This window comes from Meleagris gallopavo, chromosome 3 (genome assembly GCF_905368555.1).
Source record: "Meleagris gallopavo chromosome 3, MGAL_WU_HG_1.1, whole genome shotgun sequence".
NCBI lineage: Eukaryota > Metazoa > Chordata > Aves > Galliformes > Phasianidae > Meleagris > Meleagris gallopavo.
The window spans coordinates 44,526,065-44,548,997 of NC_139406.1; the positions used below are offsets into that span (position 1 = coordinate 44,526,065).

The 22,933-nt window shown below is 38.1% G+C and overlaps 1 protein-coding gene across 6 annotated transcripts in view; it reads right to left on the reverse strand.

The window, feature by feature from the left end:
* Nucleotides 1-22,933, reverse strand: part of PTPRM (protein tyrosine phosphatase receptor type M) — a 454,600-nt gene that overhangs the window by 38,374 nt on the left and 393,293 nt on the right. For all 6 annotated transcript variants that reach the window (XM_085220805.1, XM_085220804.1, XM_085220803.1 and 3 more), the window contains 2 exons: nt 18,517-18,593; nt 15,393-15,429 (listed from right to left, as the gene is read on the reverse strand). In XM_085220805.1, coding sequence (XP_085076931.1) covers nt 15,393-15,429; nt 18,517-18,593 — 114 coding nt within the window. The remainder of the gene's footprint in view (nt 1-15,392; nt 15,430-18,516; nt 18,594-22,933) is intronic.

Genomic DNA, 22,933 nt, shown 5'->3' on the forward strand with positions numbered 1-22,933 from the left:
TTTTAGCCATGCTAGAATTTGAAGTTAAGAGCAAAACTCCCTATCAGAAAAAAAAGTTTTGTAAAAACTGCAGTTAAATGCTGTTTTAAACTACAAATATCACTGACCACAGGCAAAGGACATTTCCCATACCTGAAACGCATTGTCTTCCCTACTTAATAGGGCAACATGCCTAACATTTTACCAACAGGAATTTACAGGCACATTGTTACATGATAAGGTTTGCAAAGCACTCAGCTCTGTCAGCTGCCCAGTAACCTCATGGGAAGTTCTTCAGTGGTTGGCAGCTATAAAAACCTGCGGACACATTTATGTAACTGGGTGTAGACTAAGGTGCATAAAACTAGGTCCCACTTTTTCATGCGGTAAAAATAAAGAAGCCTTCTTTCTGAAATAGCCAGCGTAATAAAAAGGAAAGTGACAGATCATGGTTGTGCTGATTTAGTTGAAAGAATCCCACCAACTAGCAAGATAAACCACTTGTTCAGTCTCATCTCCGCCCTCCCCGAAAGAGTGAGTTTCTCAGTGGAATATATTCAGTTACTGATAACCTGATTTGTCAAGAAGAGTCTTTACCATGGATTTCTTAAATACGTATGCCATCATGAATTTTACTTTCTCTCACCTTTCCAGGTGTTCCTATGGGTTAGTGCCTCTATGGAGCCAGCAAAGGCCAGAACAAAGCTCTACTACCCAACCTTAAAAAACTCAGGCAGTGATCACAAACTCTTTCTACAATAACTTCTCAAAGTAGTTGTAGGCATTTGTTCTCTAACAAAAGAGATAGACTTCAATGGACTTTAATAATTTTTAAAGTCCTATACCGAAGTATGTTTTTATTGGCACTGTATATATGCTCCTACCAATACTGTGGATAAATTTTAGGTCTGAGATAAAACTGTGACTGAGATATTAATAAATCCTATAGGCTCATGATTCTTCAACAGCTACCAAATACACACAGATCAGACTTTTGTATTTTAAGGTGTCAATAAAAAAATGATGGGGGAAAAAAAAAGTCATATTACCTTCTAATGCTTTAATTTAAGTCCTCACCGATCTGCTTAAGAAACCCAAAACAGTGGAGAGGGTAAAAAATATCCCAAAGCAGCGTATCTATTCACAGTCACTAGTCTCCTGTAGGCAAGTCACTGTAAGAATTAGCATAATAAAAGGCAACATACATTTGTACTGGCAGAATTTAGCCATAAATGCTTCACTGTTATTTATTAATTGCCAGTTTCTATCTGCCATACTTCAGTATTTATTGTTATTTGTCACTTCTGTGTATCCCAGCTCCATTTTGTGCACTGGAGAATCTCAACAAACTTAAACAAAACCCTGCAATGAGCTGAAGAAATACATTCTCACTTTTATGACTTTATCTGATTTATAGCATTGGTACAGACTGCGATAGTATATCAAAGGCGCTTTCGAATGCCTTACAAATATTAATTATTATGTAATCTTCAGCAGGGTTATATTGCAATTATACAGCCATGCTATTCTTCCCAATAAAACCTTCCTGTAAATCTCTTCTGTCTTGGAAAAATACCAATAAACAAAGCAGCAGATGAACTTTCAACAAAGACGGTGGGCATTAAGCAAGTTAAGCCAGCAGGCTGCCCAAGCAAAGAAGCCTGAGGCAATGGTTACTTTTATGTAAGGTATGGAAAAAACCTCTCTCTCCTTTTAAAAGTTGAATGATTCCTCCATGGTAGCAAATTCAGAGATGGGGCAGAAAGAAGCCACTTGTTTGTAAGGCAGAAATTAACCGATATTTATGTAAGAAAGAATGCTATTTTCTAAGGAACAAATCTATCAGAACTTTAATCATAAACAAAACCAATAACTAAATGTTCAGTTGCTCCCAACACCACCAGGCTTCAGAACGTACCATGTTTATCAATCACATGCATTACTTACAGATGAGTAGTAGCTAGTACTGTTTTTTTTTTTGGCCTTTTGCAATGATATTATCCTACAATCCAAAGAATAAAAAATCCACAGTATGCAGCCACACTATTCCACAGAATGCCACCTCAACTACACACAAGTGGGTTAATCAGGACTGAGCTATGAATTTAAAGTAAGTTTCTTCATGATTTCCTCACCGTAGACGCATTGTCAATAGGACACAGATCTGACTGAATCTTGTTAGCTTGACATTTCAGGAACATACTGCTTATAAAGAAAGCTGAAATAATTTACTGGGACAAATCCTGCCCAATGCAGCTACTGGCAATGTAGATGCCTTCTACTGTATCCATCGTTCAGGGAAAACACAACCATCTCTCATTATCAGCCGAGGGACAGCACAGTGAATAGTAATTGGCTGATTTTCAAGCACAAACTAAATGCAACCTGCTGCCAGCCAATGAGTCACCAAGCGCTGCTGGCTGCAGATTGCTCTATGCAAAAATTTGCTTTCACAAAATGAAATTTTCAAAGCGCTTTCAAGTCCCATTAGCTTCAAATGAGGCTTAGACTACTAAGTGACTGAGGTGCAAGCAGAAATGTTACCTGCTACTCCCGTGGGACTGACCAGTGCTTTGGCTGGCCTTCTGTACCACCGACTCCTACATTTTGAGTAGCCAGCACTAGGTCTTAAACGGGAAGAAGAAATAGAAGAGACTGACCTGCCAATTCTCTATCTCTTTCCAAATAAAAGGAACATAGAAATATTTGGCCTACAACAAGCTCATTACAACATACAATAGTCATGAGTTACAGCACTATTGTTTCATGAAATTTATGCAAATGCTTCATAGTCAGCTGAAATTAAAGAAAACCGCATCATTCTAAACTCCCACTTAATATGGAAATGCTTCAAAAACATTCTTTGAGCAATGGCATAACTGATAATTCTAGAGACTTTTTTTATTGGGAATTGATAATCAACTTCAAAATATGTATTCATATGTATTCTATAAATGCGTGTATACATACATATATTCAGCTCCAGGCAAGGAGGTACCAACCACTCATTGCCTGGAGCTGGATGATTTATCATGCCGGTATTTCCTCTAATCCTACTTTGCAGTGTTTCTGTGAGTAGTTAGAAAGCTTTATTGGAGTGTCGTACTTATTCACTGGAATATTAGACAGCATTTTCTTTTATTCCTTGTTACAGAACTAACTGGGCAGGAACAATACATATCTCTATGCGTTATTTTGTCTGTGTTATGGCACCATCTCAAATAGAGCTCTACTGTAGTAAAATCTGCCTTACATATTAAATGCACATGAATGCACACAAGGCATTCCTGCTTCTCAGTCACGATCTAAACATGCCTGGAAAGACAGTGGGAGGCAAGGTAGAGGCAGAATGAACCAAACAGGTCTGATATAATATGAAGAAATCAAAACGTGCCAGCTCCTTCACTATTTCCACGTAATCTTAACTGTCCCTTCTCAATATTACTATTTCCACCATCTTCAGAAACAAGCCAATGCTGCACTGAAATATATTTTTAAATCTGAGACAGACTTGACAGGTGCTATATAAGACATTTTTATAATGCTGGTAGCTAATGATACCAGCTAACTTTCCATCAAATAAAGTGTTATACACTTATTGATTGACATTTCTCTGTGGCCAAAATTCCAATACTAGCTCAGTTTGTTCTGTATTATATTTCATTAAAAATGAAAATGTCATATGAATTTCCAAAGAATAAATAGCATGCTCCCCTTAACACCTTTTGACTACTCACAGACAGATTGCAGATTAGGAAGAGAGGAACTGCTGCCCACAGAAATTGCCCAGACCTACTCAGCCTGAGATTAGGCAAAGTTAAATGCAATGAAGGCCATGTACATAGTACTACTGACTACATCTGTGTCATAACAACATTCAGGCAAGCTGTTTTTTCTGATCTCCATGTCAGGAAAGGAAAAGCTCCTCTTCTCCTCCCCACCCCTATTTTTAATGTTGTTCATCCTGTATAATTAGAGAACTTTCTTTCATATAATTTGCCATACATCAGAGATGTTAAATGCTCTGTTCCTCTCATTAACATTTTTTCCCCTTTTCCAGACTGCAATAAATCCAGTATTTTTCAAATTTTGCATTACAGTAGTAAGAGTAAACTATGCAGAACTCCCAGAGGTTAGGAATCCCCTGGTGAAGACCAGGTATCCCCTGGTGATACCCGAATAAGGCTAGGGTCTTGAAACTTAATCTCACACAGCTGTTCAGGGAGCACTGCTAGGCAATGGCTTGCAGGAAGTGTTTCATTTTTTTCTGCTATGAAACAGGAACACTTTCAATAACTGCACTTGTAACTACAGGGCCCTGATGTTGCACTTTCCATTAGAGTGCAGTGGTTACAGAACAGAAGCTGGTCTTACTCATGCATGGACTCTCCATGCCCTCCAGACGTTTAATCATTTAATTACAGCCAAGAATGTAAATAAGCAGCACAGGACTCCTGGAAAACTGAGGCCTGGGTTAAAATTGAATCAGATCGAATAGAAATGTGAGATGTTGGCTGCCCATCTGTAGCTAGGTCTCTGACTGGTACATCACACCTGGAGTCTTGTGTCCAAAGTTTGAACCTGAACTTTGTCAAAGCAGTCCAACAGAAAATTTCAGTTTAGCTGAATCAATGCTTTCTAGCAAAAAACCTTTAATTTCTTACTTGTGCATTCTTCTTTTAGCTTCTAATTTGTGCATTTTTTTTCCCAGTAAGGCTGACTTGCAGCATGGAAATTGGAATACCTTTAAAGCACCCATTCTAACAAGTCCATCTGAGCTTGAGAGTTAGTTTAGAAAAAAGTACGTTGCCTGTAACATTTTCCAACTTAAAAGTCTTAGGTAGTTGATTTGTTGGATGGAGCTCTTCTAACTTCTAATGCAGAATCAATTTTGATGATGGATGAGAACTTTAAAATTATTTTATCCCTTCAGTAGAAGATACCTTAGGGAATGGACAAAAGAACCTAATTAGTTCTTTCCATTTCTACTTTTCTGTTTTCACGTTGAGTCAATCATAAGCATCAGGATGTGATAAAATAATCACTATTCTTCAGCTCAAAAATATGAGTTCATTCTGGCTACTTCCTTCTTTTATTTTTCCCCGGGAGAATACTGTGAAGGAATGTTGCCCATGCTTGTGAGTAAGACACTCAGATGCTGTATTCTTTAAACTTGTGCAGAAAGTTTAAGTGCATTAATATGAACACTTTACCAGATGAAAAAACAAGATAATTTAGGCAACATTAAAGTTTAAGTAAAGATGCTAGCAGAACCATTTAAGAGAAAAAATTTGTTATCCTTACAGCTATCTCCTGAGTAAGAAGTTTTACTCACCATGTATTTTTCTACTTTAGGCTGGAGAATGGTGGTAAATTGATTTCTTTCTCAGTAAACATAGTATTTTTTAATAGATCTCAGAAGTTATGGCAATACTCAGAATCCAAAAGATACTAGACAAATTAAAAGGTGTGTGAGGCTCGTTAACAAATAAACACGCGTTTGTTGATTTTCCTTCTAACTTCAGAATAATTATAGAAAATATGAAATCTGACTGACATAAAAATTCTCTCAGGACAAGTTTGAAAGAGTTTGTATGGTAAAGCAAAAAATAACTGTCTTATTTGTTTCTGGATACATTTGTTTCTGAAAGACATTGTGAATTTGCTGCATCCTTTTCTTTTGGCAAATGATAAGTCCAAAAGCCTTCTCACTCCTGATGCCAAGTTTCCTCCATGCTGCTGAAGACGGGCTGAAAAACAGACTTCACAGACAAAAAGATGCTTTGACGTTGTGATTTTCCTGACAAATAGTATTTCTCTGCTCTTTCTTCTGCCTTAGTATTAGACTCTGTGATAGACAGGCATGCTAACAGTACTTCATCAAGACTGCCAAGTACCTTCCCTATCAAGTCCAACTTATCACTGATTTCTTATTGAGATGGACACCATAAAATCAAACATCAGCTTTTCATAATTTGCATGCCCTAAAAATATGGGCAGATGAAGTAAGTTTCTAAGACTGATGCTCTATAAATCCTCCCTAAATCTAAATCTAAACAACAAAAAAGATTCTAGTGCACTATTAAGTAAGTATTCAGTATCATTTCTATTGGTTGCTGTTACTTTCAAAGTGTTTACAAAGGCAAGCATGTATTTTATGCAAAACATAGATAATCATTTGTAAGAATGTAAGTGACTCTATCTAGTAATGGATCCATCAGCACTTTTTTTGAGATGTTCTAATTTGTCTCCTCACAAAGGTCTGGAGAAGTGTAACACTGTAACAGACTCTAAGACAGACTTTGATCTGTTAGAAAACCATTAGCTCTGCATTTAGAGTTCCACCCTTCATGGAAAGCAACTGGGATAACTTTTTATAAAGATGGAACTATTAAAGAGTTGATTAAGATAAAGACAGAAAAATGGAAGTCATGAAAACGCTGAAAAACCAATTATTCGAACAGAGTTATTACTAAAATCTCCTGTAATAAACAAAAAAGCAGGGAGAAAGTTGTTCTCAAGTACCACAATGTGGCAACTGTTAAAGAGTTGACTTTGATAGTTACCAGGTTTTATTAGACATTGCCAGAATCACAAAATTGATTCTATGTTTGGAAGGGTTGGAAGGACTTAAGATCACCTAACTAGACCCTTCTCTGCCATAGGCAGGAGCACCTCCCACCAGATCAAGTTGCCAAAAGCCCCATCCAGCCTGGCCTTCAACACTTCCAGGGATGGGGCATGTACTGCTTCTCCGGACAGCCTGTTCCAGTGACTCACTGAAGAATTTCTTCCTTACATCTTATCTAAGTAGACCTTCTTTTAGTTTAAAATCATTACCTCTTGTCACGCTACACTCCCTGACAGAAATCGTATTCCACTAGAGAAGGCCTGAAAGCCTTCTCTTCTCCAGGTGAACAAGTCCAGCTCCTTTAGTCTTTAGTTAGTAGATAGGTGCTCTAGCCCTCTTATCATTCTTGTGGACCTCCTCTGGACCTGCTCCAACAGCCTGATTTTCTTCTTATGCTGTGGGATCCAGAGCCAGATGAAGTACTCCAGGTGGGGCTCACAAGAGTGGGCTAGAGGGAGACAATCACCTAATCGAATAATGGAATCACAGGGGTTGGAAGGGACCTCAAGAGATCACTGAGTCCAACCCCTCTGCTAAAGCAGGTATCCTACAATAGATCACATAGGTAAGTGTCCAGACGGGTCTTGAATATCTCCATAGAAGGAGATTCCACAACCTCTCTGGCAGCCTGTGTCAGTGCTTTGTCACACTCACTGTAAAGAGGTTCTTCCACGTGTTAGTACAGAACTTCCTATTTCAAGCTTTAGACCATTACTCCTTGTCCTGTTGCTGCACATCACCAAGAAGAGCCAGGCCTCATCCATTTGCATCCCATCTCCCTTTAGATATTTATAAACATTTATCAGATCCTCTCTCAGTTTTCTTTTCCCCAGGCTGAACAGGTTACTCAGCCTTTCCTTATATGAGAGATGCTCCATGCTCTTTATCATCTTTGCGGTGTTCCGTTGGATTCCTAGGAGATTCCTGTATTTTTGGAACTAGGGAGCCCAGAATTGGACACAGTAGTTTAAATGAGGACTCAACAGGCAGAATAGAAGCAGACGATTACCTCCCTCGACCTGCTGGCCATGCTCCTTTTGATGCACCGCACAATACCATTGGCCTTCTTGGCCACAAGGATGAACTGCTGGCTCATGGCCAACATGTTGTTCTCCAGGATCCTCAAGTCCTTCTGCACACAGCTCTTCTTCAGTAGGTCATTACCTAACCTGTACTGTGGGATTGCCCTGAGACAGGTGAAGAACCTTGTATTTGACAAAGTTGAACCTCATGAGGTTGGTACAGCCCCACCTCTCAAGTCTGTCCAAGTCCCTCTGGATGGCATCCCTTCCCTCCAGCATTACACCACGTAAGTTGGCATCATCCACAGACTTGCTGAGGGTATAATCAATTCCACCATACATGTAACCAACAAAGATGTTAAATTATACTGGTGCCATTAATGAACTAGAAAGAACACCATTTGTCACTGATCTCTACCTGGCCCTTGAGCTGTTGACTGCAACACTGTGACTGCAACCATTCAGCCAGATCCTTATCCACAGAGTGAATCAGCTATCAGATCCATGTCTCTCCAATACAGAAAAATTAACACTGTGCAGCACACTATCAGATGCTTTGCACAAGTCCAGGTGCAACCTGGAAAGGTTTGTTTGAAGGAAGAACTATCTGCTTTGGTCCTCAACACTAGTAAAAGTAACAAATTTCAAAAGCTGCTCAAAATCTAGCATTACCATCATCAACCTGTGCTGGGAAATGGCAGTAAAACAGGTCTGATGAACTTGCCATACTGTACCACAGTAAAAACTGCGCATATCACTTTCATATACAAAGGGCATATTATTTTTGTATGTAGTGTGAAAGAAAAGTAATGGCTTTGCCATTTGTCAGCACTATTGCAGAACAGGTGAAGGACATGTCTCAGAAAGTTTTGTCTATTCAATGCACTGCACAAGAATCAGTTTATCTCCTTCACTTAAGTCAGATGGCTTTAATCATCCTTTTAACATTTTGATGATAAGGAAATAAAGAACACCATCAAACACAGTTAAATCTTTAAGATGAGTACAGTTATATGGAATTCATTCATTTCTTACAGCCGTCTGTGAGGACTGTCCTACACCAGCTTGTAGAGAGCTGAAAAATTATGTAGAATTATCTTTCTCAGTTGTTTTTTCAATTTTTCCTGAAGTAATTTCAAATGTTAATTTTCATCTGGAGGCTAAAACCATGGCAGCAGAAGTTTCTTTGTAAAGATAAGTGTGGAGCTTCCACACTGCTGTAGTTCTGTCAACTTTCTGGTAAATAAAAACAAAAAAATGTGCCAAGAAAGTTAAGAGTATTATTATTCAAAGCAATATTTCTCCTTCAGATGCCTGAAAGGGAACTTTCAGTTTGAAAGAAAATGTATTTTTGTTTCTGAAAACCCTTATTAAAATGTTCACACAACATATATAGTAGAGTGTGGGAGAAAGACACATTTTACAGAAAAGAGAAGGAAAACGAAAGGGGTTATTATAGTGGCAAGTTTATGCTGCTGTAGTGAAGACTGTATAAATACTTCCATTGTAAATATTTATTTTCAGAAGTTTATAACTTCTACTTAAAAAACTCCTCCTGACTGAAACTTGAGTTGACGTTTGTCTCCATAACCAGTAATACACAAAGTGAAACAGTTTAGCATCTGCAATTAAATGCTGAAAAAGAAGAGGTTGAAAGGCTGCACTGAGCTATTAAATCTAAAGCTGCTTTGTTTTCAAAAGTAACTTTTTACAGTCATTAAACTTCTCTGAAATATTTGAACAAAACATTTTAAAACAGGTTCCTGTATGTGCTGCAGCAAGCTGAGAAACTCAGAATCTGACCCATGAAGAGTGTTCTGAAGTCAGAGAATCATACAATCACCAAGGTTGGAAAAGACCTCCATGATCATCCAGTTCAGCTATCCAGCTAACACCAATATTTCCCACTAAACCATGTCTCTCAGTACAACATCTAAATGCTTCTTGAACACCTCCAGAGATGGTGACCCCACCTCCTCCCTGGGCAGTCCATTCCAGCACCTCACCTCTCTTTTGGAGAAGAAGTATTTCCTAATGTCTAACCTGAATCTCTCCTGGTACAACCTGAAGCCATTCCTTCCAGTCCTATTGCTAGTCACATTGGAGAAGAGGCTGACTCCTACCTTACCACAATCTCCCTTCAGGTAGTTGTAGAGAGCACTAAGGTCTCCCCTGAGCCTCCTCTTCTCCAGACTTAAATAACCCCAGTTTCCTCATCTGCCACTCATAAAGCCTGTGCTCCAGACCCCTACCATCTTTGTTGCCCTTCTCTGGACACGCTCCAGGGCCTCATTGTCTTTCTTGCAGTGAGAGGCCCAAAACTGAACACAGTACTCAAGGTGTGGCCTCATCAGTGCCGAGTACAGAGGTACAACTACTTCCTTGCTCCTGTTGGCAACACTATTTCTGATACAAGCCAGGATGCCATTGGCCTTCTTAGCTACCTGGGCACATTACTGGCTCATGTCCAGTTGAGCGTCAACCAACATCCCCTGGTCCGTTTCCTCTACACAATCTTCCAGCCACTCTGCCCCATGCCTATAGCGCTGCCTGGTGTTGTTGTAGCCAATGTGCTGGATCTGGCACTTTACCTTGTCGAAATTCATCCTATTTTCATGTTTTCATTCCAAGAAACAACTTCATCTTTGGCTTCAGCCCATCTCCTGGGCTAGGATCCGTTTCCCCCTTTGAATCAGGTGAGACCCACCTGCAGCCGTCAGGCCAGGCACTGAGTAAATCACCCCAGGTAAAAAAAATCCCAAATCCTTGAGATTGCACCAGCCTCGTGTTTATGAGATGGGTTTCCTACTCCTCTCAGTATCCTTTCCTGCCACTGAAGAGACAGAGGAAAATGATGCCCACTCCATCCACTAACTCTCCCAATCCCCTGAAGTCCTTTTTGATAATCCTCAGGCTTATCTCAGTGACTTCAGCACTGCCAGCCTGAACTATCAATAAAGGACAATAATCAGAGTAGTGAATCAGATTTGGAAGTTTCCTAGAAATATCCCTGACCCAAGCCCCAGGGAGGTAGCACACTTCCCTGCAGGTAGAGTCAGGCCAATATATAGAGCCCTCCATTCCTCTCATAAGGGAGTTGCCTATAACAATCACCCTTCTGTCCTTCTTGGTGGAGGCAGTCTTGAGGTGCTGAGTCGACTGCCTCATCCTAGACAACCTCACGGGTGGACCCCCCATCACATCCTCTGTTACCTCTCCCTCTAGTTCCAGAACCTCAAACCTATTATGCAGGAGCATATGGGGAGCCAAAGTAGGTTGGGATGGAGGTAGCTTATGATGCCAAGCTGGGACCTGTTTCCACTCCTCCTCTTCCCTTAAATTGCCTTGATGATCTGAGGAGGAGGGGGTCCACCACCATCTGGAGGGTATCACCCTTGTGTCTTCCTCACAAGTTCAGCAGAGAGTTACTCCAACAATCTATCTCTAGCAGCACTCTCTGATACCCCTTAATCTCTCAACCTCCTCCTTCAGCTCCACCACCATATTCAACATATCATTCACCTGCTCACAACACATTCAGGTGGAATTTCTGCTGCCCTTCACCAGCAGCAACAGGCTCAGGCACTCGCTGCAGCCAGGTACTTGAACCACCATATTTTTAAGTGGGCGCTCTGTCTGAGTCACCATATTCTTTCTTGCCAGAGCTTTCTGCCTAGTGGAGAGCATGGCTAGATTCGCTGTCTGGGAGGCAGCCTGTAGGTGAGTCAGTTTCCCAAGTGGAAGGGCCCTTCTTGCCCTCCCTGCTCACCTGCCCCGTGTGAATTGCCACGCCATGCCCTTCTGATGCATGACACCCTGTTTGCTCGTCCTGTTCACCGTGCTCCCTACAGGCAGGTTCCTGACTCCAACCTCACCACATCAGAACATTGCTGCCACGTGGAGGACAATGGCTCCTGGCAGCTGCTCCCTTGCTGGGCTACCCCTCAATCAGTTGAAGCAATTCCCTGCTTTGGCGTGAAATGTGTCTGCTCCAGAGCCGAATACCTCACTGAAAAATCAGAGATGCTGAGATGAATGTACTTCACATATAAAGAAGTGCAGCTTGCATGTGGATAACTGCTTCTTCACACATGATTCATCTGCTTGAAAACCAGCCCTGGTAGAAATGGCAATGAATGATGTTGTAGCACTATATTAATATTCATTTGTCACTCATTTAGGGTTACTGGTGCAGTGGTGGAGGAAGCATTGCAAAACCACTGGTAGAGACTTGTTAGAAGAAGTCATAGCTCAATTGACTATGTGAACTTCAAAGAAAAGATAACATGTAAATACTGAAAAGATAAATTTTTTCTGCTTGGTAATCAGGGTGAGACATACAAGATCAACAACATTCATCTGATAATAGGAAAATTCAGCAGACTGTGTGAAGTACTGTACAGATATTAAACCTACTGCACTCACTAAAGGACTTGGTTAAAATTCATTGATCACCTAATTTCTGGAGAAAAGAAACAACTAGCTAGTAGTAAATTGAACAGATCATAAAAGAGCTTGACGATCTGCCATAAAAGAATTTTAAAGAATTATACCCACGGAAACAAGGGATATATAAAACAAAGCAGAGAATTTTAAATTGCCACAGCTTGCTGGTTCTGCATGACCCAATATTCTGGCTTGTGACAAAAGATTCTCTTTAATCTCGGTGTCTCAGGTGCGGAATCCATCTGTTGATACCAATTACAGAAGATCACCAAAAGTCTGTACTAGATGTAATTTCAGTTTATCAGTCACATTATACTTACCACATAGAGGAAAAATGATGCTAATTTTCCAATTGAAAATGCGCATTTTGGATGTATTACTCTTACAACACAAGAAAATCCTTTTTTAGATTATTTTAAATTACATTTATCTACCTTAATAACACTAGCAGCAGTATGCTAAGAATGCCAAGGTGGAAGACACTAGTCTGTGTGTCAAACTGTGGTTAGTATGGAAGACAGCAACACAGTAAATAAACAAGTGATTATGCAACTCTCAGCTCTGTTAAAAGCAGATTGGTAGTCTATTACAAACTGATTACATTTGCTATTTTTTTACTTCAAACAATTATATTTGCTCATTAACACTTGATATGTTGAATGCAGCTTAAGAGGAACATAGGAAAATTAAATATCAATCATTCTAACTCCTCAGAGATTTCAAACTGACTCATGTAATGATATTTTCCTTCAAAGAACAATAGGTATGTGCACCTGTGAAAGATGTGGTGGAAGAGAAAAGGGAGAATGGGAGAAGTTATTTTAAGACTGATGTAAAGTAGACATCAAGGGAATTAAACATGGAGCTTAATTGATGTGTTTATACATATCTACATGAAAATGTGTTCAGAAACAGCACGAACATCTTTGGCTATATCAGCAAGCTATCGATCCTGACAGGCTTACTACTACAGAAGACATAAAGAGGCATCCTCTATTGGGAGTGTAAAACAAATACCTCTCCTTTCATAGCTCATATAGAGCTTTAAAGGAGTTTTAGAGATTATTCCCAGTTACCTTATCACCTTTGCAAAAGGCAGAGACTGTTGTGCAAAGGCTTTGTCAGGAAGCAGGAATGCTGGAGAATCACAGTAAGTAGCCTTGACACAGCTGCATCTATCACAACACTGAAGAAAGCTTTATAAAGCAGATGAGTATTTTTAACACTATTTTACAGGTTGAAAAGCTGAGACAGAGAAAGGGAAAAAAAATTTCTCATGATTCTTCATCAGAGCCACCTAGAGAACATAAACCTCTTTAAATCAGTGTTCTTCATTTCCCCCAAAGCAGAGCTACAAATCTGCTTCCTAGCTGGCCTTAAAAAATAAGATGTTGAAGAGGCAATCCTTCAGAAAACTCGCTGACATAATTTTTGAATTTGATGTAAATTGTATGCCCATTTGAAAATAGATTTTATGATCAGAAGACAGTCACTTTCTCACTCATTGCACTGTGGGAATGGTTAGGTACCCTGACATGCTCTACACTGCATCTACACAGAAAAAACTGATGGCACCTGCATGGAAGAATGACAGCTGAAACAGCTACATTTCCTTTACATCCTGGAAGAAAATTTGTAGTATTCTTATTCATCTTGACTAGGTACTTCTCCTTGACACTATGATAGAAAATAGGTGTGGCTAATAATATGTTGAGGGTTGCTACTGGACCTAGTACATAGACTTTTAGTACAATATTGCATTCAATGCTTAGCTTCAAAAGCTAAAGCACAAATGCCTCACGCTTCTATTTGCTATCCAAATATTGTGATGAGTGATAAAGTTGCACTGAAACCATTAGAACTTGCTTCAGAGATATCTGGTCTACCAGAAAGCTGTCAGAAAGATCTGGGAAACATCCTGATAAAAAAAAAAAAAAACAACCCTCCAAGTAAAATGTCAAATACATATCTTTTAATTTCAGGATTCAGGTGAAAAAACAATACCATCAGGTAAAGGTTAAATGGATTGATCCATTTCTTCTCAGAAGAAGAAGCTGTAAAGGCCTAGAGTGAACTAATCACGCGCTCTGTTTTTGTCCTAGTATTCTCTCTTACTTATACAAAGAAAGACTGTGGAATGAATGATGTGGTGATTGGATAATAGATCTGGAAGAAGAAGCACATTTAAATGGCTCAAGTTCTAAAACCTCAAATTTTAATTCTGGTCTAAAACAGTAAGATAGTGGTGAGGTGGTTTTACATCCTTCCCAACAGTTATCTGAGACTGTTCAGCTCTGAAGTACAGAACAGCAGAGTTAAATAGCTTCCCACTGATAAAAGTGGGGACTGGAGGCTGCAGACACCGGAATACATAGGAGGCAAACACATGCACAATAAGAGCTCTTATTTGAAACAGATAACTCTGTGCCTTGATAAAACATCATTTAAAAAGTGTATATCACCTCTAAATCCAACGAGATTATTCTAAGCTTATTATTCCCAGTATTCCAGCTGGGACTCTGGGCGCATTTTGAAATAACGTATGTGGATGTAGCTCAACTTCTTCAGGTCCACTGGAAAATACAGGAAGCTTTGTTACATAAAACCTACTGCAGAGGAGATTCTCTCTGAGCAGTAGTATCCAAGCACAGGCAAGAGAATGGCATGTGGTTGGATAATATGATTAAGCAGAAGACTTTCTCACCTGGTCCAGCTCTAAGCTTGGCTTAAAAGCATGTACGAACTACATCAGAATGGGAAAATTATGTATTTGAAGATGGGTAAAAATTGAAAACTCCCCTATTTGTTGACAAAGAAAGAAGCTATTATTCACAAGCAGATTTTAAAAAAATGTCCAGTAAATTTCTCTCTCTAGATCCCTTTGAAGAATTCCCCTGCCAGAGTAATGTGTCTTTGGGTACTCTACTAAAACTTGCTAAGTAAAGTATTTTATTTTAAGACCTGGAGCCTACTTGTCATTGAACAATACTAAAAAATACAGTTCTAGTATTGACAGTTTTCCTGTCACTACTGTGCATCTGGTAAGTTTATTGAGGGTTTTGCCATGATTTACTTCCTCTAACACGAACAACAATATGCTAAACATGAGTAACTTCTGCTGAAAGGTTTTATGTTGTTTTTCTACCCCAAATTGTACTTGAACATGAAGGTAAAGGATTGCTTACTTGATATATGTGAAAACTGGATTATAACAACTCAGTTTGCTTGCCTTTACTAAGTGATTGAACCTTCTCTGTCTTGAATATTGACTTCTTAGCTTCACATAACCAAAATTAGGGAGTAATAATGCTTACCTTGTGTAGCAATGTAGTGATTCGGCCTGTGATAACCCTAAAAGAAATTGGGGAAAAAAAAAATTACAACCAGCGTGTACCTTGCCTATGTTGCTTTAAGTAAAACTTCACTTAGAATAATTTTCAGTAAAAATTATAACAATAAAGGTAATGTGCTAGATGAAAATGTTCTTTCCGGGAGGGGAAGAGCAAGGGAGAGGGAGAACAAGAAGCAAATGTGTTTTCTGCAAGATGCTAAAGTTGCAGCCTTGTACATTAGGGGACAGAAGTAATATGTTCTCAAAGTCCCTTGTTGGATCTGCTGAAAATGAACAGCATGAAATCCTCTCTAGCACTTGCAGCTAATGGTGTGAGATGCTCATGGAGGCTGAGATATACCTTCAAGCTATTGCTATTTAGTGCAAAGCCTATCCCTTTTTATAACAGCTACAGAATGCTCAATTTGCATTCAGCCTCAGGAAGGGTGGCGGAATGCTCACCCTGTCCTCTGTGATTTATTTATGATATATTTCTGAACATGAAAAAGGAGGGTAAATTCTTCGACTAAATGGTTTAGTATGAATATACTTCTTCACCTCTAAATAAAAAAATAAAAAAAAAACACCATAAAGGAATTCAATGTTTCTCTGATAACAAGGGCAACTTAAGCTGGCTGTGCAATAAAGACTAATACACTATGGATTCTTGCAACATTGAATAGGTTACCAATAGGGAACAATACCATTTTTATTGTGTTTGAATTTCTGATGTTACAAGAGTGTCACCAAAGGTTTAGATCATGAGCAAGTATGTTGATAAACTCAGTTATGCCAGTTTTAATCTTTCAAAAGTAGTGAGATTCCACTGTCAGCCTTCCAAAGGAAGAAATTAAAGCTGAAGCTTGCATGTCACTGCAATTTCTTTGTAAAAGTGCAAGAGGGACTGTAGTGATGGAAGGCTGAAAAAGACGCAAAACAATTGAAAATACCTTGAATATTACAGAAAATATAACATGAATTACATAATTGGTTAGACGTCACTGAACCAAAATCTGGAATTCTGTGAACTGAGAACTGCTCAGGCACCCATCAACCAGAGCTTATTTTTTTCTGCAGTGTGCTACCTAGTATCCTTAGTGGCTGGGATTAAATGCTTCAATTTGCCAGTGAAGAAATTAAGCATGTGGAAAAATATGAATAAATACTGCCTCCTTTTCTTTTATCCAAGAAAACTTCATAATGTTTGTGAAACTCTCTCATTGAGATGTTTATTCTGACAAAACAGCAACAATAACCTCATGCAAACGAAAAACAGCTTTAGTAGTAGAAAAACAAACACTTCCAAAAGAAACCTGAATAGCAAGATTATAAACAAAAAATGCTGTGTTTTATGGTTGTCTTTGGAATATGTCTGCAAGACTTCAAGCTTTGCAATGAAGCCACCTGCTGACAATGAGGGAAATACTGTTTTTGTTCTCACTCATTATTTCATTTAGGATGTAAGGGTACGTAGCAACAGGATGAGGGGAAATGGCTTTAAACTGGAAGAAGGTAGATTTAGACTAGATATCAGGAAGAAATTCTTTACTGTGAGGGTGATGAGACACTGGAACAGGTTGCCCAAGGAGGCTGTGAATGCCCCCTCCCTGATAGCATTCAAGACCAGGTTGAATGGGGCTTTGAGCAACCTGGCCTAGAGGTGTTCCTGCCTATAGCAGGCAGATACTAGGTGATCTTAAAAGGTGCCTTCCAACCTAACCATTCTATGATACTATGATTCTCTCCATCCCTCTTGTACTTTCATAAGCAATAACAGGTTGCTACTCTGCTTTCTTACAAGTATTTCCAATAGAACTGTATGGTGCAAATTCCGTGCATCTTTTAGCATTTTAAACTTAAGAACACACTACTAGCCTAAAACAAGAAAAATCCTGAATATTGGAAACAGTTTGAGAGTGCATTCAAATCTAGCTCCTCAATGCGAACTTTCACTTTCTTTCTATGACTCCCTTCAGAGAGATTCCCTACAGAGATTACTCCCTTCAGAGCTTAGTGAACTTCCTAAGCGAATTTCCACATGTGCTTTTAGCTCTCGGTGAATGTGCTACTCTTTCAAACAGCAAGGGACCGAGCAGAAGTCTAAACTTCACTTAACAGTTATTGAACATACTAACAAACATCAATGGGAGTTATCCCCAGACTTTTACAACTTCAGACTTCAGATTGTTTAACTGAAGAAACCTACTTTTCTTGAACAGTTCTATCACTTCTGTATTCTGAGAAAAACATCTCTTACATTCCTGTTTTACATTGGTTCTAAATTTGAACTTCAAACTGTGACACCATTTTCTCAGACGTAAATAGAGATCTTTAGCAGATGCTGTTTCTTATAAAGTGACACTTGTTTTACTTAGCCAAACATCTAGCACTCCATGCAAATAATGAAATAATTATCTTTGCTATCCACAGATTTATGACTTTAGACAGTATTGACTTTGCAATGATTTTCAATTCTACTTTTGAGTTCATTCTTTCAACCAAAACCACCTTGTCTCTTAAAGAATTTATTCTAATGTAAAACATTAAGTTAACATGATGCAGAATGAACAAAGAAGCCACCTTCAATAATTAAAGAGCCTACATATTTAATGAAATGTCTTGCTTGCATTGGAAGTACTGGTTAACAGCTGCAGAATATACTTTGAAGGCAACTTAAAAGTGCAGAGATGACAAGAGATTGCAAATCTCTGCATTAGGCATTACAGAGTTTTGTCACATTAATATGCAAACAGCTTTCTTTTAAATGTGGAATGATGCCAAGCTGTTGACAGAAAGTGAAAATAACATTTTGTTAGCCCAGATAAGCACTAGTAGGCATAGTAGCCATACAGCATTGCTGGCAAAGTTTCAGCCTATTGACAGTTTGAGGAAATATATAATATATAATGCTCTTTTGATTTGCCTGTTGACAAAACCAACACAACTACTTGTTTCCTTTAATGTACACCTATCTTCCAAAGACAGTAGCGTCCAAAAATGTTTAGCAGCAGCTGATATTAGCTGCTAAACAATGAATAATGTGAGAATAGTAAAAGCTGCCTCCTAGAACATAACGCTATGTTTGTTGACTATATCAGTATACGCACATCAATATAATTTCCATTGATGTAATCGGAGTTTGTTTCTCCTTCAATGGGCTGCAATCTCACTCGAGAATGATCATCTGAAACACAAACAGTGGAGAGAAAAATAAGGTAACTAAAGACATTCAGAAACGAATATGACACCAAAATCTTAATGTTAAAGAAAAAATAATATATCATTCTTGGCAAGTTCATGGTTGGTTTTCTTTGTCCATTAGTGTACTGTATATACATTTAATCTTAATTTTGGTCATTCATGAGGCTTTCCAAATCCCCTTTCATTCTCAATCTGAACACCTTAAATATTTCTAATGTGCAATCCTTTGCAATTATTTTTCTTTGTCTTGATAACACCATCATACCTTTGTCAGTTCATAATTAACATAAAGTTTTCTATGGTTTAGTTATTTGGAAATGTTTATGCTAGTACTCAAAATAAATTTAAATTCTTCCAGAAGACATACTGTCAACTCACAGTTTCGAACAAAAACTCATTTTTATTATGTTTCCATAAGAGAAAGCAAAATAAAGTAATAACAAAGCAATCAGATAATGACTTTGTCACTGAAGTTTGCTCCATGGTTGCCATCTGTATCTATCCAGGAATTCTACCCATTAGCAAACACTTCCAACTCTTATTTCCAAATTCCAATCCAAAACTCCAGGGTATAAATTTATTTCCTGTCAGCTGCCTCATTTTCTTTATGATTCCACAGCAGTGATTAGGAAGTGCTAGAGGCTACATCCCCCCGTAAAGGAATCTCAGAAAGCTGGCAGGGTTTCTTCAAGAATTTAGAATATGCTTCTCTTGGTTCAAAAGTGACTAAACACTATTGTTCCAGGATCTGTACAAGTTGTTGATAAAACAATACTTTGAAGACACTTAAGGGTATGATGTCAATCAACTCAAGGATGGAGACACAGTCAATAGCCACTTTACCACTGCTTTATTTACTATCAACTTGTGCTGATTACACACTTATATATTACTGTTTTTGAGGGCCACTTGCTATCTGACTTACAACTAACTACAAGCCTTATTGATTGTCATTATTTTCTTGCAAATGTAAATAAGCAAGCACTAGAGCACAAGGGAAATTTGTCACCCATGTTTTCAATAGCTAATATTTTTCAACTTATAAAAAGTGCTACCAAATAACAAAAACTAATGAAAGAACATGAAGTAGCTTATATAAACCACTGCATGATTGCCCACAGTGTGGAGGAGGAAAGAGAGGACAAACGGTTCTTAAAACAACATTGTTTTACAGTGACAAGTAAAAAGGTTTTCAAATGGATGAGTAGGAAAGGAAGAGGCAAATTTGTGATTTCAACCTTTTATGCTCCAAGTCTCAGTGACTACACATCTCAAAGTCTAGTCTTCCTGGGGATTCCCTTGGGAGACAGCAAGGGCATAGCTGTAGATATATTTTTCACAGCTTTGCAGCCCTCGGTACTGCACAGCTAATATTCTGCTAGTCTGTTGTGATTACATCACCCAAAAGTCTTTAAGAATGAGTTTTTCCAAGAATGTAGGAATATTCAAATCAATTAAGTTAATCAGGTCATCCTTTTCAGCCTTTTTATTCACTTTTCCAAGACTAAAAATTTATAAAGACGCAATGTTCCATTACATAACCTATCATTGTCTGACCTTATCAAGCTACACAAGTGCTGTGCTATTCTCTGCTTAATTAAGCAATTCATCAGTTTTCTCAGAACAGAGCTTTAGCTCAAAGGCTCGTAATTCTGAAAGTCCATCTTACTTAAGATACTACATTAGAAACTTTCTAATCTTTGGATATGGTTGCTGCTTTTATCATTTTAGGACCTGATCCAACTTCTACTGAAGTCAATGGACTCTAGAAGTCAAGCTTGCTTGGACTCATGGTATGTCTTCATTCATATTTTCACGATTTCATGCATCATTTCCTTAAAAGAATTCTTATCAGGAAAACTTGGGCTAATAAAAATGTCTATCTATATATTTCATGAAGTACTTACAGTCATTGAATTAAATTGTTCAAACACAAGCACTCATGCCACTATACATAGCCCAGCCTTCAGCTGCCAGTATGGAACAGTACAACTGTTTTTTTATGTCCTCGGTTACTTGAAATGGCACTGCATGCCTATATTCAGGCAACTAAATACTGTCTTTGATGATTTGCATGTTGCTGAGCTACTTATTGGACCCACCAAACTTAAAATTTCCACTAAGCAAGAGGTTAAAAATATGACCTCCTGTTATTTCTTTTAGACTAATATATACCACGTAAGTACCTTTACTTTTTCTGTTATATTATTTCATTTAACTCTATTCTCTCCTTGCAGTTACTTATGCTTCAGATTACACAAAACTAAATAAATTACTTCATAACTATATCTTCATATAATCTTTTTGCCCTTTTTTGTTCTCACGTACGTCCTGCATTTTCATCAAAGATTCTGTGTACTCTGGAAATAATGGAGATTCCAACATTCATCCACATGCTGTGGAGCTGAAGTAATTGTTTTTTTAATTTCTTCGAGAACTTCATTCAACTCCATGCTGTGTAGCAGCACTTCTTAACCATAAAATTTTCTTCAGTCAATAAAATGTTTTTCTGTGTGTACACCTGTGTTTATACCAAGTATAAGCCTAAGTGGTACAGAAACCACATATTCTTCCAACATGTACATTCCACCTACAGCCTCTAGGCTGTCTAGATTTGGAAAGTATTTTGTTCCTATATACTTCAGATTGCTCTTAACGATTTCTAGTTTTTGAATATTCTCTTTTTCAGCTTGTTATTTTGTTACCTCTTTATCAAATTCAATTTTGCACTGATCACTTGATCTTTCAAAATGAATTGAATGTTAGAATCCATTTGTCTTTGTAGAAAGTGGTAACAGGTAATGGATTATAAACAGTTTTGCCCCCCTCACTTTACCAACAATATGTATATGCCAGTCTGCAGCCTGTGATCTCTAACAAGCCCCTTGAGTAGCCAGCTGATTAGCACGCCTAGGCAATGACACTGTTTTGGGACATGCCTCGCTAATTGTTTGCTAATCTAGCCTTTTAGAAATGTCTCAGCTAAAATCCTTAGCTGCTTTTAAAAGCTGTGATCAATATTCTCTTTTCATTGAGTCAATCTTGGGTTAGGTAAAGATAAATATGTAACCCTTCTCATCTTGAAATTACTTCAAGATCTCTCCTGTACAAAAGCAACAGATTTTTACAAACTCTATGCATAATTCTACACTATTAAAACAGACACCAAATATTTCTTGAGTTAAGAAGATTCTGTTAGCTTAGCTAGATTCTCTTAGCTTAGATTCTGTTTTTAGTTGTTAACGAGAAAGCACAAAGCCTTTTGTGTTCAATATAGAAGAAACACATTTCGTGCAGGTCACTGGACTGTGGTCATGATTCAGCTTCTTGATACAGAGGCTCACAAGTTGTAGCTATTTTCATACAGAAGGTAGGGTATGCTTGCACATCACTTAGGTGATGTAAAGCATGTTGCCATTTTGACAGGCTCATACACTGCTGGCAGCTTGGTGCTTTTGTTTTAGCTCCTTCAGAGAACAATAACGACTACAAGTAATAATGTAACAGTAGTGTCCTGGGGAAAATTTAAACAAAGAGGATAAATGGATGGAAAAAATTACATTAAACTTTTTACAGAAAAAAATATACATTTCACTATAATCATATAATTGATGGCATCTAAACCATCTACAGTATTTTTACTTCTTTAAACACAGTATAAAAAGGCAATTTAGTAAAATGTTTTAAAAGCTAAAGTCAATACTTCAAACAGCTCTGTGGGATGGATTTTCAAAAGTGGACCACTCTCAGACTTGAAGCCAGGCAATCATGTATTAGCAGAAAACCATACAGCATAATTAAACAGCTACTCCATTTCCATATGTCTCTTTAACAGATGACAAGCTGTGGGCACTTTCGGCTTCTCTTAAGATACTGCCCTTTACTCTAGTGAATTTTAATTTGCATTAGCTATGTTTTCATAGCAACCTAAATAGGTAATGCTATTGATAACAATTCCACTAACTCCTTCTGTGAGACAAACACTGATGACATTAAAAGTAAATTGAGATCCAAATGATCAGAGTAATGTTAGCTCTCTTAGAGAGCCTTCGGTATTACTTGTAATTGCCATTGATTTGTGTATCTAATATCTTTTACTTGCTTTCTCTTTGCTACTCATTACTTCCTCTGCTTAGACATACAGTACTGTAAGTCTCCTGTTTACTTCAGCCAAAGGGAGTCAAAGTGAAAGGTAATGTATAAAGTGACATTAAAGAACAGACAAAAAAACCTAAACAATGACTAAAAGACTTACTGTCATAGGCTTGGACTGGAAATAGAAGGTCACAGAAGAATAGCAAACGTAAAGCTAGAGAATGTTCT